The sequence below is a fragment of the Pundamilia nyererei genome, unplaced genomic scaffold, assembly GCF_000239375.1.
Source record: "Pundamilia nyererei isolate P.nyererei 1_Seehausen unplaced genomic scaffold, PunNye1.0 scaffold00103, whole genome shotgun sequence".
In the NCBI taxonomy this organism is placed as follows: Eukaryota; Metazoa; Chordata; class Actinopteri; order Cichliformes; family Cichlidae; genus Pundamilia; species Pundamilia nyererei.
In genome coordinates this window covers 130,379-143,552 of record NW_005187504.1, presented here as the reverse complement: position 1 = coordinate 143,552, position 13,174 = coordinate 130,379, and the positions used below count along the sequence as shown (strand labels likewise).

Below are 13,174 nucleotides of genomic sequence, written 5' to 3'. Positions count from 1 at the left end.
ACTGCAGGTTTCAGAAACTCAGCTTTGATCAGGTCTAATTCATTTGCGTGTCTGTATTGAGTCAACATTGCTCTCTAATTTCTTAAAAATAAAGAGCCAATCCACTGGACAGTGCTGCTCTCTACTCCAACTATATTTTAAAAGAATGACAATAACAAGGCCGACGCATTCATTTTTATCATTAGGGGTGGTAGGGTAAATATTTCCTTCACGACTGCAATAAATATGCAGATTCAAACGCACCCAGATTGAGATAAATGCTCGCACTTTTTGCACAACACGTCATGTTTCTTTTCACAACTAAATAAAACCTTATAGACACCTGAATCAGGGCAGAGCAGCCGAGGCCTTTCTGTTCCTTCGCATTGTTTTCGTTCTGGGCTGCAGAGCACAGCCCTGCCCTCTGGCACTTCAAAAGAACAGGGAATCCCCACCCATCCCATGTCATATGAGCACACACAGATGAAGAGAGGGAGGAGGAGGAGAAGAGAGCCACTGGGACACGGAGGGAAACAGTTACACTGCAAATGCAGCAACTTCCTATGTCTGTGTTTTGAAAGGCAGAATGCAGTCGGGCTGCATTAAACCAGGTCACTGGAACATTGGACTAAGAAGAGAAGATGTTTGGCTGAAATTTTCCACAACGTTCATACTCATGGTCCCACCCAGGAATTACCCAACACAGCCAAATTCGTCTGACTCAAACCCAACCACAAATCATGAGCATGGTTCCAACCTCCATAAAAAAAGCCAAATATAACCAGAGTACTGCACAGTATATAAAAATCATGCCATTAGTCATGCAAACGAATTCCCTCTCATTACAGTCTGACATGTAAGCAACTCCACAGCCGTCTCATAACAACCTGTTTCACAAGCTTCCAGTTGATAGTAGCGTAGGTTGTTTTACGAAACAAAAGCATAGACTCGAAAAAGAGATCATATACGTCTCATATCAGCTTCTCGTCTCTGGCTCTCTGTTAATTGCATTTACAATCTTTCTCTTCACATACAAAGTCCTGAATTGCCAGGTTCCATCGCTTCTTGAAGACCAAGCACCGTGTTTTACAAAGAGTGAAGGTTGACTTGTGGTTTCTTTCCGCTGTCCAACGTCTCTTCCTTGGATCCAGCTCACAGTTTGGATTCAGGACACAGACACTCTCTCTCTGCTTTTAAGAATAAGCTTAAAACTGGTGAGCGTGGAACCGTGTTTTAGTTGCAGGCTCAGTTTGCTGGATGGCACACTCAACATTTGTTCAATAACTTGTGCCTGTTCTCGCCAGTTCTTGTAGTTGCTCACCGTCTCTCTTTGCTCCTCTTCTCTGGCTTCAATTGGTCATGACTGATAGTTTAACAGCTTCACACAAAGACTTAAATGATCTTTGATCATGTGGTTTACCTTCACTAGGGTGTGCATCATAAAATACCCTCTTTTGCCATGAAACTGGCTGCACAGATGTATTTGCTTCTACAGCTACATCAGTTTATGACTTTTGCCTGAAAAAAGAAAAGTAATAATTTTCTCTAAGTGCACATCTCTTTTCAGCTCAGTCATTTTCTGAAGCCTCTGTTCCCCGTCCACGACTCCACATTACTGCTGGCATGTGGATTCAAACACCAGAAGATGACACAAATTATCTACTTGATGTTCTCATGGAAAATGGACACATGAGCTTTTATTCAGCACTCAGTAACAACCCCACCTGCTGGATTTCATTTGTGTGTTTTGATTCCTACAGGCTTCACCTTTGCCCCGCTGCTGTTCACGTTGGTCAACTTAAATGTAATAAGTCAATCAAATCAGGAGTGCAAAACTCAACTCTTCGCTGTCAAACACTCAGACTGCTCTTTACACTTAGTTACACACAGTTGGCTTTCCTTATTTTCCTGGTTCATGGTTTATACTGTAAAATATCAGGAAACAAATACCAGGGTGAAATAGTGGGATTAAGTCAAAAATATCAAGTTAAGAGTGTAAAACTGCCACACATGAAATTATGGAATCATCAACTGTTTTGCATGTTGGCTTGAAAAAAAGCTTTTTTTTTTGTTGTTTTAAATACTTAATCAATTATGGCAGTTAGCCTATCAGAGGAAAGCATGATTCAATTTAAAACACATAATGCACATTATCAGCTTGGTAAGCAAAGGTCCGAGTCGGACACTCAAATATCAGCTCTGTCTTTATCTCCACAGGAATTTGGTTCGCCTGTCGGTTTACCACCCTGACCTAATTTCTTTGCTGTAGCGACAGGCATTTCAAACCTCTCCTTTGATCACCTCGCTCATCTTAAAAGCAGCCAGCAGTAGTCTGAACTTTTGATGTCTGTGTTTGAGGTCAACCCCTTTTGATTGTCATGTGATTAAAGACCATAAACTGGCTGCTAAATAATAAACAGTATTTTAGGCCTGGTGGCAGGATCATGTTGAAGTAATTTTGCTGAATGATTTCTGAATGATGCTGTCCAGGAAAAAACAAATAAATAAAATTATCTTGCCTTTTAACATTCAGTAATCACATTAAAAGCTTTAGAGGCTGCAGACTGTGAAAAGCAAAGCAAAGATAAGCAGCAGAAGAACAAAACATCTGATTTTCCAGCTTATGTGGATGAAGAGATTACAGGACAATGGAGTACTAAGAATGCACAAAAAACGGTATGTGGTGTCTTTCAAAAGCACACATGATAGTATTGTTGCATCAGTCTAGTACTGTCGTATCACTTTCTGCCATTGTTTACATTCACAGTGGATGATAAGGAAGGAGGACAAAAAAAATCCCCAAAAATCTAATCAGACAATTTAATCAACGTCACCCAGCTGGACATTGACATCTTAAAGAAACTAAAAAAAAAAAGGTAAAGTGGCCTGAGTTAAAACTAGTTAGAACTCAGAGCCAGTCGCAAAACAACAGCCTCAAATGAAATAGGTTTATATCCTGTTATTTGATCAATTTACAAACTCTGATGTAAGTTTAATAACTTAGTTTGTTATGAGAGTATTTTGCATTGAATCAAAGTTTATTCTATGCGCTGGGAGTTATTTAATATTGCACAACAGAATATAAAAGGGTGAGTATTTGTTTAAAATAGCTGGTAATGCTTATAACACATGTAAACTGTACACATCCTCATAGGAGTCGAGTGCAGTTGTCAGAGGAAGTTGAAAGAGTAGGTTCACTGTACTGGAAGTACATAATCATAAACCCTGATTTTTATTTATCTTGAATTTTCTTCTTAACTTTTGCTTCTTAAAATCCAGTCTCACTCAGAGTCTTGACTGAGTTCAATTCTGCTGTAAACTCCAAAAGCCCTGATACAACAGATACATCTTTTTGTGTCCAACAATGCTGAGAGAACAAGGTGAACAGTGTTGGTTTGTCTTCAGAAAGATAAAACTGTAGCATTATCCTCCGGCATTCTTGGCCTGCTAACTATGAGCTGGTGCCCACACTGCCTATCAAGCCTCATTCCAGGCATATTTCCTAGGAGGGTGAGAAATAGTAGACAAGTAGCTCCAACAAAATCTATACTTCACAGATGATCACAGCTATTTCACTGACTATTAAATTAATTCACTACTGAGGTTCAGGTTTGCTGCTTTTATAAAAACAACGATTAACCAAGAACACTCAGACTTCTTAAATGTGAAGATTTGATACATTTTTCCAATATCCATGTTTTGTTGTGTTGGTTAGACAAAATAAGCAATGTGAATATATCAACTTCAGCTTTGAGAAGGCCATTCTATGTACTAACTAAATAATCTCTAGTTGCAGCCCTACTTAAATAACCAAGAGTTCACGTTATCTTTGCTCCCGTGTGCCTTTCTGACACTTTGCTTTCAAAGCATGCGAGGCAGAGCCTTCAGTTACCAGTTATCAGTTCCTCTTTGGAACCAACTCCCAGTTTGGATTTGAGAGACAGACACCCTTTAGATTTTTTAAGAATAGGTTTGAAACTTTTTGATGAAGTTTATAGTTGAGGCTGAACCAAGTCACCCTGAATTATCACTTATTTATGCTACGATAAGCTTGGGCTGATGCAGGACTTTCTTCCTGTCTGACAGAAATACTTGAACAAATTAACAATTGATCAACTCAAAAAGAAACAACCCATGTTTCTAGTTTCTTACATGCCCAGATTTTGGTCTGCTGCTTAAATAATGCAACCTGAAGATTTAATGTTGTCCTTTGAGAAAAGAACAACCTAAGAAAACTGTTTCACTTTTTTCCTCTATGTCGTCTCAGGACTCACAGTGAGCTCCTAATCATTTAGTTTGGAGGTTAATGTGACATAGGTGACGTAGATAAACTGTCTTGTATGACAGGCAGTGACAGACCGTGTCTGTTTCAGAGGTCAAAGTTCACAGTTGATTATGTCCCACTGATGCCGATCACTGGGACGTGTAAATACGTTAACATCCTTTCACTGGTTTCACATTTTCTTCTTAAACACAAAGTTACTTAAAGGTTCCACAGTGTTACACAGAGAAAACATGCGGTTTCCACACAGCTGCTCTAATCCACTGATCTTTCCTCGTGCAGGTGAGCTTTTATTTTTCACCTATTGTTATTGCTGGGCATCATTTTTGTGTGACAATGGCTGTGTTGATGGATTGCTCTGTGACGGGAGGGGGGCCGTGTTTGGGTCTGCCTGGCATCCTGCCATCGACTCAGCCTCTTACAGTTCCTACTCTGGCATCATCATCGATAATAGTAAATGTGACAGAAAAACGGAAGCCTCTTCACTACAGTGTCAGCGGGTTTCAAATCACAGAAGCCTTGGAAAGGATGGCTGATGAATTGTGCAGTTTGCAAGTGTGGAAAAACACAGGTATACAGTGTGACCGTTTGTTACTGTTAACAATAAGTGACAGCTATCTGTTAATCTCTTATTATAAACAAAACAGGGTTGAAGAATTGGATGAATGCTTTAGTATTTATTGGACAATTCCTTTGTGTTATTTTTGTACCTGCTTCGTACTTTAACACACAAAGAAGGATGCGCCTCATTTCTTTTTGTTGTATTAAAGGAGAAAGGAAGGCTGAACACAGACAAGAGTGGAGCTTATCTTCATGTAGAACTATTAATAGTGAACGTAATATTGTAACTACTGCTACTAAGCAGTAGTTAGTAAGTTAACTAAGTTCCTAAGTTAGTACTTAGGAACAACTAAGCTGTAGTGCCTCTTCACCTCACTGTACAATACCTTTTGTGCAATACTTTTGTAAATAGTCAACGGTGCAATAGACTCAATACTTGAAATGTGCAATTCACTTGTATTTTTATTTTTATTCCTATTTATTATATTTATCCCCTTCGTATATTTTATTTATATTGTCTCTGTATTTATATATATGTGTGTGTGTATAACTCTGTAACTTCTGTCGGTGCTGTGCTTTTTTGGAAATCGAATTTCCCAGAGGAACCCACCCGAGGGATTAATAAAGTTCTATCTAATCTAATCTAATCTAATCTACTACTTTCTGAGCTAACAAGCGATCCTTGAGCCCATGCTAGGTAAGTCAGCCACGGTCTGCTAGCATAAACTTTGGACACAAGATGGCCAGAGCTTTTGTATCTGAAAAATGAAGCTAATGTAAAAAGTCCCTTAATATGAATTCTAATGGCCAGCAGGTGTTGACTCCTCTGGTTGCACAAGTCTAATGGTACAGAGGTCTATGGGAAGGCATGAATTTGGCTCAGTTGATCGATGACCTCAGTAAACACATTTCAAATAAGTTTATGGTCTCATTTAATGGTCAGCATGACACCTTTTTCTTAATCATTTCCCCCAGTCAAAACAGGGGAAAGTCAAAAAGAAGGATTGATTAGTCACTACAGGATGAGCATGCAGTGCAGAGATCTATCAAGTCCTCATCAGGATTCAAAGACATACACCAAGGTGCTCAATATGCTAATCAGGCCATTGATTTTTTTCTTAGAAAAATCAGTCGCTTTTCTGTCATTGTTTTCCCAACATCTCACCAACGAGTAGTTACAAAAAGCTTTCCTTCTCCTTGAGCCTAGTCCTACCACAGAGTATTTCCTGTTAAAGAGAAGTTCTTCCTCTCCATCATCGCCAAATTCTTGCTCACAGGGTCTCATCAGATTGTTGCCCATCTAATATTTTGGTTTTATCAGGATTTTATTCTGGCTCTATATAATAAAAACAGAATTGAACTGAAGCACATTATGACATTTTTAACCCAAAAGAATACTAGACGTCAGAAAGAACATTGACAAACTAGACAATCAACGAAAACAAAAATGATATTCTCTCAACATTATGACCACATAAAACGATGCTTTCATGTGACCTTCTGCAGTAAAGGAAATTGCAGACCGTGATATGACGTTTTTTTATGGATTTCGTTAAGCTTGATAATGAGAAACGAAAGAAAAAGCATCATGGGAGAACACTGTGCTCTTAAGGATTATCTGCCACCTCGGGCCAAACGAACAAATTTGCAGAGTTCACATCGTTTCTCAGTTCTCATTGGAACCTGTGTGCACATGCCCAACACTAATCTCCATTCCTGGTATAATGGGAAATAGTAATGTCACATTTTATAAGCAAAGATCAAGTAAATGGAGAGAATGACAGCTGTGTTAAAGCTGTGCAGTCAGTCTGCCTCCTGCTTTTATACACTAATTTCGTAACAGACAAATACACCAAACATCTCAGGAATGAAGAGAGAAATTGAAAAATAGAACAGGTTTGATGACTCTCCTAAAAAGCTTCAGGGGCACACTGGGTTGTCACACGTAGGAGATTAATTGACTGACATCTCCAACTTCTTTGGCCATTTAAAAACACTGAAATGAGCCTAATGCTGACTAAATCCTAGGACTGATGATGTGGACCGTCAACAAAAGGGCAGAATGTGACCTTTCCAGGGGCTATTTATGAGGCCAACATTAACAAGCAACAAAATTTGTTTTGCCCAGTCAGGGTTTCAAATGTCAGACATGCTGCAGTCTGAATGCCATTTTGATCATTCCATGGACAATCTGAGAAATACCTCCTGGAAGGTGATGCAACAAACAGCAAAAACCGACAATGTGTGCACAACCTGCCCTATATGTAGGTGATGTGCAGGACACAGGAGACAGCAAAAAAGTGATGCCTTCATGAAGACCTAGCAGAGATTCAGCCAATAAAATCTATGCTATTTGCAATTTTTATGCATTTTATTATTGATGCTGAGGAATTTAAGGGAAATTAAATTAAACTTTATGGCTTAAACTTCTGGTCAACCAATCTGCAATAAACTGCAGCAGTCTTTCCTATGAGAAAAACAAATGCCAATACCGTTGTATCATCTTGCACGCAAGACTTCAGAAAATATCCCAAACATGGAAATTACAGGGCGTTTGTCTGATCCTTTAATTTGACTGGACACACAAGCATGTGAGCTGGGATGTCTGTCAAGTATTTTGAGTAAAGAAGCAAAAAGAACACAAAACAAAACAAAAAATCAGTGGGCAGAGCTGCAGGGAAATTAGTCATCCATGTCAGCCATCTTGGCAGACATCCTATATTTGATGTTGACTGTGAGAACTCCTGAGAGAATAGGAAAGCAAATAAACCATAACAAGACTGTGATAATATACGGACTACAACAACACTGCGGTACATACCCATGGTGGCAGCTCTGTGGTTGGCACACTTTGCTTCACCGCTTTCTCCTCCTGCTGCAGGAACGCTAAGGCACGGTTTATCCTGTAGTCCCCGTTGCCATAGTTCTTCCTCCAGTAGAAAAGCATTGCAAGTCCAATCAGAACCCAGCTAAAGCTGAATTCAAAATATCCCAAGACGTAGATAGGAAATATTAGGGCAAAAGTCTTGGCAAAGTTAATCCACATTTTAGTGACATCTGTCAGGGATGATTGCTGCTCTTCGGCCATCTCTTCTGGGGACAGAGGGGGGCCCATTGTACTTGTGGGGGTGTTAGGTGCTGCAATGGGCCCATTGGCTTTGGCACCCTCTCCCGCTGGACCGTCCATCTTGTTACTCATTTCCCCTCTGGAAAAACAGTAAATTACAAGAAAATGTTAGTGCTTATTCACACGCTACAGAGGCAGAAGCAGACAAAGCTCCAACTGTTTTTTTACTACAATACTACAAAGAAAAGGCCTTGTGGCTGCAAGATTTCCATCTCCATAAACCAAATTATAAGAGATGAATGGAGACACAGTTATGCCCAAAGGAATAAAACAACTTTAAGCTTGACAGTGTTACAAGAAACTGAGAAATGATCCCCTCAAATGAACACCAAGATTGCTATGTAGTCATCTCTTTTAATTAAGAATTGACTTTAGTATTTAAAACTGGATGAGAAATGATGGTGAAAGAAAAGAATCCAGTAATAACAACCACGATTTCTATGTTCAAAAGTAAACACTAGAAGGTTTTCGGACCAAGTATAAAAAGAGTAACATTTATTTTGATGTAAAGCGCTGGTATATATATAAAAATGCCCAATTTAGTAGTAATAGGCCTTCTCCAGAGGATCCATGTTGTCTTAATTCCCCTTCAACAAGCAGGCTGTAGTAGCCTGGATGCAAATGACAGAAAAATACATTAAAGCTGCAAACTAATCCCCGTTAAACAAATCTGTACAAGACAAGAAAATCTTCTTCTTGGCCTGCAGTGTAAATCAATACAGACTACAGGCTAAGCTGTCGTTTATCTTTTTCTCTTGCACAAAACTCCCTTACAAAAATGCCATTTTTTTGTCTCTGAGGAACAGGGTGAGTACGCTTTAGATAGAAACGAATTCATTACCTGTGGCAAAACAATTAGAGTCACTCTTTAATTCGGCATATATTCATTGCATCCCCTCGCATTTCTACGAGAGTACTTCAACTTTGAAAAGTGCCTCACCCGTCCTCGCTTCAGCCTTGCGCTGCCAAAACACAGTGCAGTGGCTAGCACCGACAAGTGTGAAGGCGTCATTAAAGTACACTCTTTACTGCTAAATGTGTTATTTTATGTGGCTATATGCGAGCCGAATAAAAGAGCATCAATGATTAAATCAGAGTGTAGTTACACGATTCATAAAAACGTACATAACTTGACTGTTAAATAGTGCAAGTCTTAAACGCTCATTTCTTAGATGGAGTCTGACGCCCCAGAGTGACACGTATTAGGGCTAGGACTTCACCTACCAGTAATACGTGCATCAAACACCAACCGAAAAACAACTTCTTTTTCTTCCCTTACCGCCAAGGAAGCGTCACACTCACCGGTATCCACCTGCGACATTCGCTGCTCCTTGAAAAATGAACTAATAATCACTTTGTCAGCTTCGTCCACTGCATGCCGAGCAGCTCAACTCTTTCTAACCCTGCTCCCCGTCAGCACATCCTACTGTGAGGGCGAGCAGTCCGCCTCAGCAAGCCTGCAGGAAACTGTCATCGCGGGAAAGAGGTCAGCCTCCTTCAGGGAGGGAGCTTCAAACCGCACAGCACAGCAGCAGACACGGGTGCCACCCGGTGGCGGAAAATCCACCACAGACATCGAAAGAAAACTAGTTTTAAATGATAAGATTCAAGTTTAGAAAATAAAATTTAAAACAGATTTAGTTTAGCATGTTGAACTGACCATTTTACTTTCTCTATTTTTATAAATACAGTGCTCACAGATAAAGTGATGCGATTTTTTTGTAAGTTCAACGCTGGTTTATCATTGTATATATAGAGAAAAGTGATTGTATAAAATAGTGACTATTGAAGTGTCACATGCCTAATCTAGATTTAAAGCCCTCCTTGGCATTTCCTCCCCGGTCTAAGTCCAACTCATATATTAAACCATCAGGTATAACGTTACGTGGCTGCAAGGAGGAGAAAACTGAAAAGGCAACTAAAAGGTGCCGACAACGCCACCTGGGGGTGGGATTCACCCCAGGAAATATTAGATTAACTAGTGCAAAAGTTTTTGCGAAGGCACAGGTTTGTTATTGACAAAGACAGAGGCGCGGCAATCACTCATTAAACAAAAATAACTGAAAATTAAGTAGCAGACTACAAGACATTTAATTAAAACACCAGATATTGCTTAAAAACAACAAAATTAATTGATTAATGCAGTTAAAGACAGGCAACTCGGAGAGGCCAGGGAGGAGTGCCCAAGGGGTGCTACCAGATACCCGAGATTCGCACTGCAGTTCTCGCTGCAACTTAAATGGGGTTTTATGCTCATATTCCGGTGTTTACCCTCAAATGCATAAGAGGAAACCTCACCAAAAGTGCTTAATCTCCCCCAACATACTGCAGACAAAACCCTTCTTGAGTTTCCTAGACTTAGTACCAGTCAGCTCAGCTATTAAGCAATGCAAAGGAGCAGCCAACTAGGCAAATCTTTCAACAACACAGCAATAGTAGCTTGCAGAGCCAAAGAAGGAACTCAAATCCACTTAGAAACGGTTTCTATTTTATTAGTGTCTGTAGGCACACACAAATAGCTTGAAAAAAGGAACACTGTTCCAACTTTACTTTGAGACCTTCTTACTGAAGATGGCCCAGAACAACTCACATGCTCCTCCACTGTAGAAAGAACACAATGACATCTTCCAAGTAGAGCAGTAATGACTGCTGGTCCCCAAATATGCTGTCCCTTAATTTCTGAAATGTACTCGGGGCATTACACAACTTAAAAGGGCATTATAGACTATGTGCGCGTTAGCATATGCTACTTCCGGTGTGGAAACTCCTGTGGGGAGCTTTGTTTCCGGTGTCCTATTCGCGCCTTGTTTATGGTCCAAAACAAGTTAAGCAAATGAATGAATCGAGCGGCGATTTACCTTTCTATAGATGTCTTGGGCATTTACCCAATATATCTGTAAATGATTTTCATCGACTTGTCGATATTTTTCCCCTGCGCCTCAGAGCAAAAGAGAAAAGGGATTCAAATTTTATATTTCTCAGTATCTGTAAACAGCGGCCCCTCGTTTATCGCGGGTGTTATGTTCTAAAAATAACCAGCGATAGGTGAAATCAAGTAGCCAATTTTATTTTTTGACTGTGCAAAACGTTTCGTGGACATCGTGGACATACAGTACTGCACTTCAGAGTCACACTGCTAGCCATGCAGCGATTCTGTACTGTACAGGAGAGACATCAAGGAGGAGCAACGATCAGGACGCAGGACACAATGTGATGTAAAAAAAAAAGGCATGCAAACTTGCACTAAAAAAATCTGCGAAACAGTGAGGTGAAAGGTGAACCGCGAGGGACCACTGTAGTTTTGAAGGTAAGTCACAACATACCCTTCATAAATGCTAATGTATAGAAACCGTTACCAGCAATCATACTTTTTGTGTGGCTTTTTTCACGGTTTGTTAACATGCTGTGTAGGTGTGTACCTGACTAGCTGATCTCGACATAACGGGAAACATCTGGTTTGACTATTCTTCACCTGTAGTTTGAATGCTGAACATTTGCCCGTTTAAATCATAAGACCAGTCACTATACAGAGATGTGCTTCTGAATGTGGACGATGTGTCTTCTGCTGCAGTAATGCAGTTCTGCTTGTGTTGAGTGATGTAAACAACTGATCGATCTAAACTGTTTAAACGTCAAAATTGATCATTAGATTTTTTTATGACACAACAGTGGTGAGTGTTCCCACCTTCTGCTCTTTGTAACTTAACGCGATCTTTCTGTTTCTCGAGTTTTGGACATGATTTTGGAGTATATCTTCGCGATTGACCGCAAAGTAAAGCTACCGGAAATGTACAACCCTACATCCGGTCTCAAACCAGGAAGTTAGCATTTTCTCGTGCACAGGGTCTATTCCACTCAAACAACCTAAATGGAATACAGAAGGGGACTTGGCTATAACCTGCTGCAAGGTCCAAAGTTGAAAACAGGATGACACCTGACAAAGCATCAAGGGACTTGTCAATACTGGGTAAGGGGAAGGCATCCTTGTGGGATACCCCCTAGTGTCAGAATACACAATGCATCGTAGTTTGTTGTGTATGGGACATAGCCGTGGACCAGTCAGGGTGCCCATGCTGATCCCCGTCCACAGACCAAAGTGCCACAATGATGTGAGCATATCAGAACTGGAACACGGAGCAAAGGAAGAAGGTCTGGTTTGACCTTTTTTTTTATACCACGTGGATGGTGGTGTGTGTTCTTTACTGAGGAACATCTGAGACTATGATTTACTATGCAAGCCAGAGGAGACAGTGTGATGCTTCAGGCAATGTTTTCATGGGAAACCTTGAGTCATTCCATCCATGTGGATGTTCTACTTGAATTACACTTCAAAGGTCTACGTTATAACTTACTGAAACTCTATTTTAACACTTCAGCCTTCTAGTAACCTGACTGTGAAATGATCAGGACCCACACAGTGTTCAATTGTCAGTTGCAGTTCTTTTATTTTGACCCACAGCGTTTCCCACTGCTTCGACACCTTGTGTTCAACCGGGAAGCCAGCTTTCCAGGTATACCCCCACACCACACACACTGCTCCTTCCCAACTCCAGACACTAAAAGGGGGAGAGCTCATTCATTACAATCCCTCTCACCCATGTCACCTAAAAGGTAAACCTGTTTCTCCATCACCTGTTCAGCTCTGATGATTCAGTAAGGACATCTCCTGGTTTCATCTGCATGTTTCCCTCTCACCAGATATCCTGATATCACCAGATATCATGACCAGCAGGTTATTAAATAAATTCTAACAACTGCTGATCAAGCTTAAACATGCTGCTGTTGTTTAGCGGGACATCCGGCGGTTTCCTCTTTCTGGCGCAAAGTGGGCGATAAACAAACAAGAGAGAAAAGCCGATCAGCTGATCATTGATCAGTTTCAAGATTGAAGTAGCAACAGGAGAGAGAGGGGAAAGAATGAGAGAAAAGGCAGCTGTGCAGTGTAACAGAATAAATCCACCTTTGTGTCTTTTTCCATCCTAGCTGAAGTACGGAACAAACTGCGTCCCTTTTCAGCTCAACACCAAACGCGTAATATTTTCTCTGAATACGAGACAATTCCGTCTTTTTACAGGACGGTTGGCAACTCTACTAACTAACCTTATGAATTAAATAAAGTTCACTATTAGTAAGATCATAGCACCCACCCAGCTGTATAGACACTCCGTCATGCTAGCTAGTATGCAGTATGAGTTATTGTAACTGACTGTAAAAAGTCAGCACAA

General features: G+C 40.4%; 1 protein-coding gene across 4 annotated transcripts in view; it reads right to left on the bottom strand.

Moving 5' to 3' along the window:
• esyt2a (extended synaptotagmin-like protein 2a) overlaps window positions 1-9,453 on the bottom strand; it is a 54,302-nt gene extending 44,849 nt beyond the window's left edge. For 2 of the 4 annotated variants that reach the window (XM_005740730.1, XM_005740731.2), the window contains exons 1-2: window positions 9,252-9,453; window positions 7,644-8,028 (exon numbers count right to left, since the gene is read on the bottom strand). In XM_005740730.1, coding sequence (XP_005740787.1) covers window positions 7,644-8,021 — 378 coding nt within the window. In that variant the 5' untranslated portion in view covers window positions 8,022-8,028; window positions 9,252-9,453. The remainder of the gene's footprint in view (window positions 1-7,643; window positions 8,029-9,251) is intronic. The other 2 variants (XM_005740732.1, XM_005740734.1) reach the window with 1 other exon arrangement.
• Window positions 9,454-13,174: the final 3,721 nt, after the last annotated feature.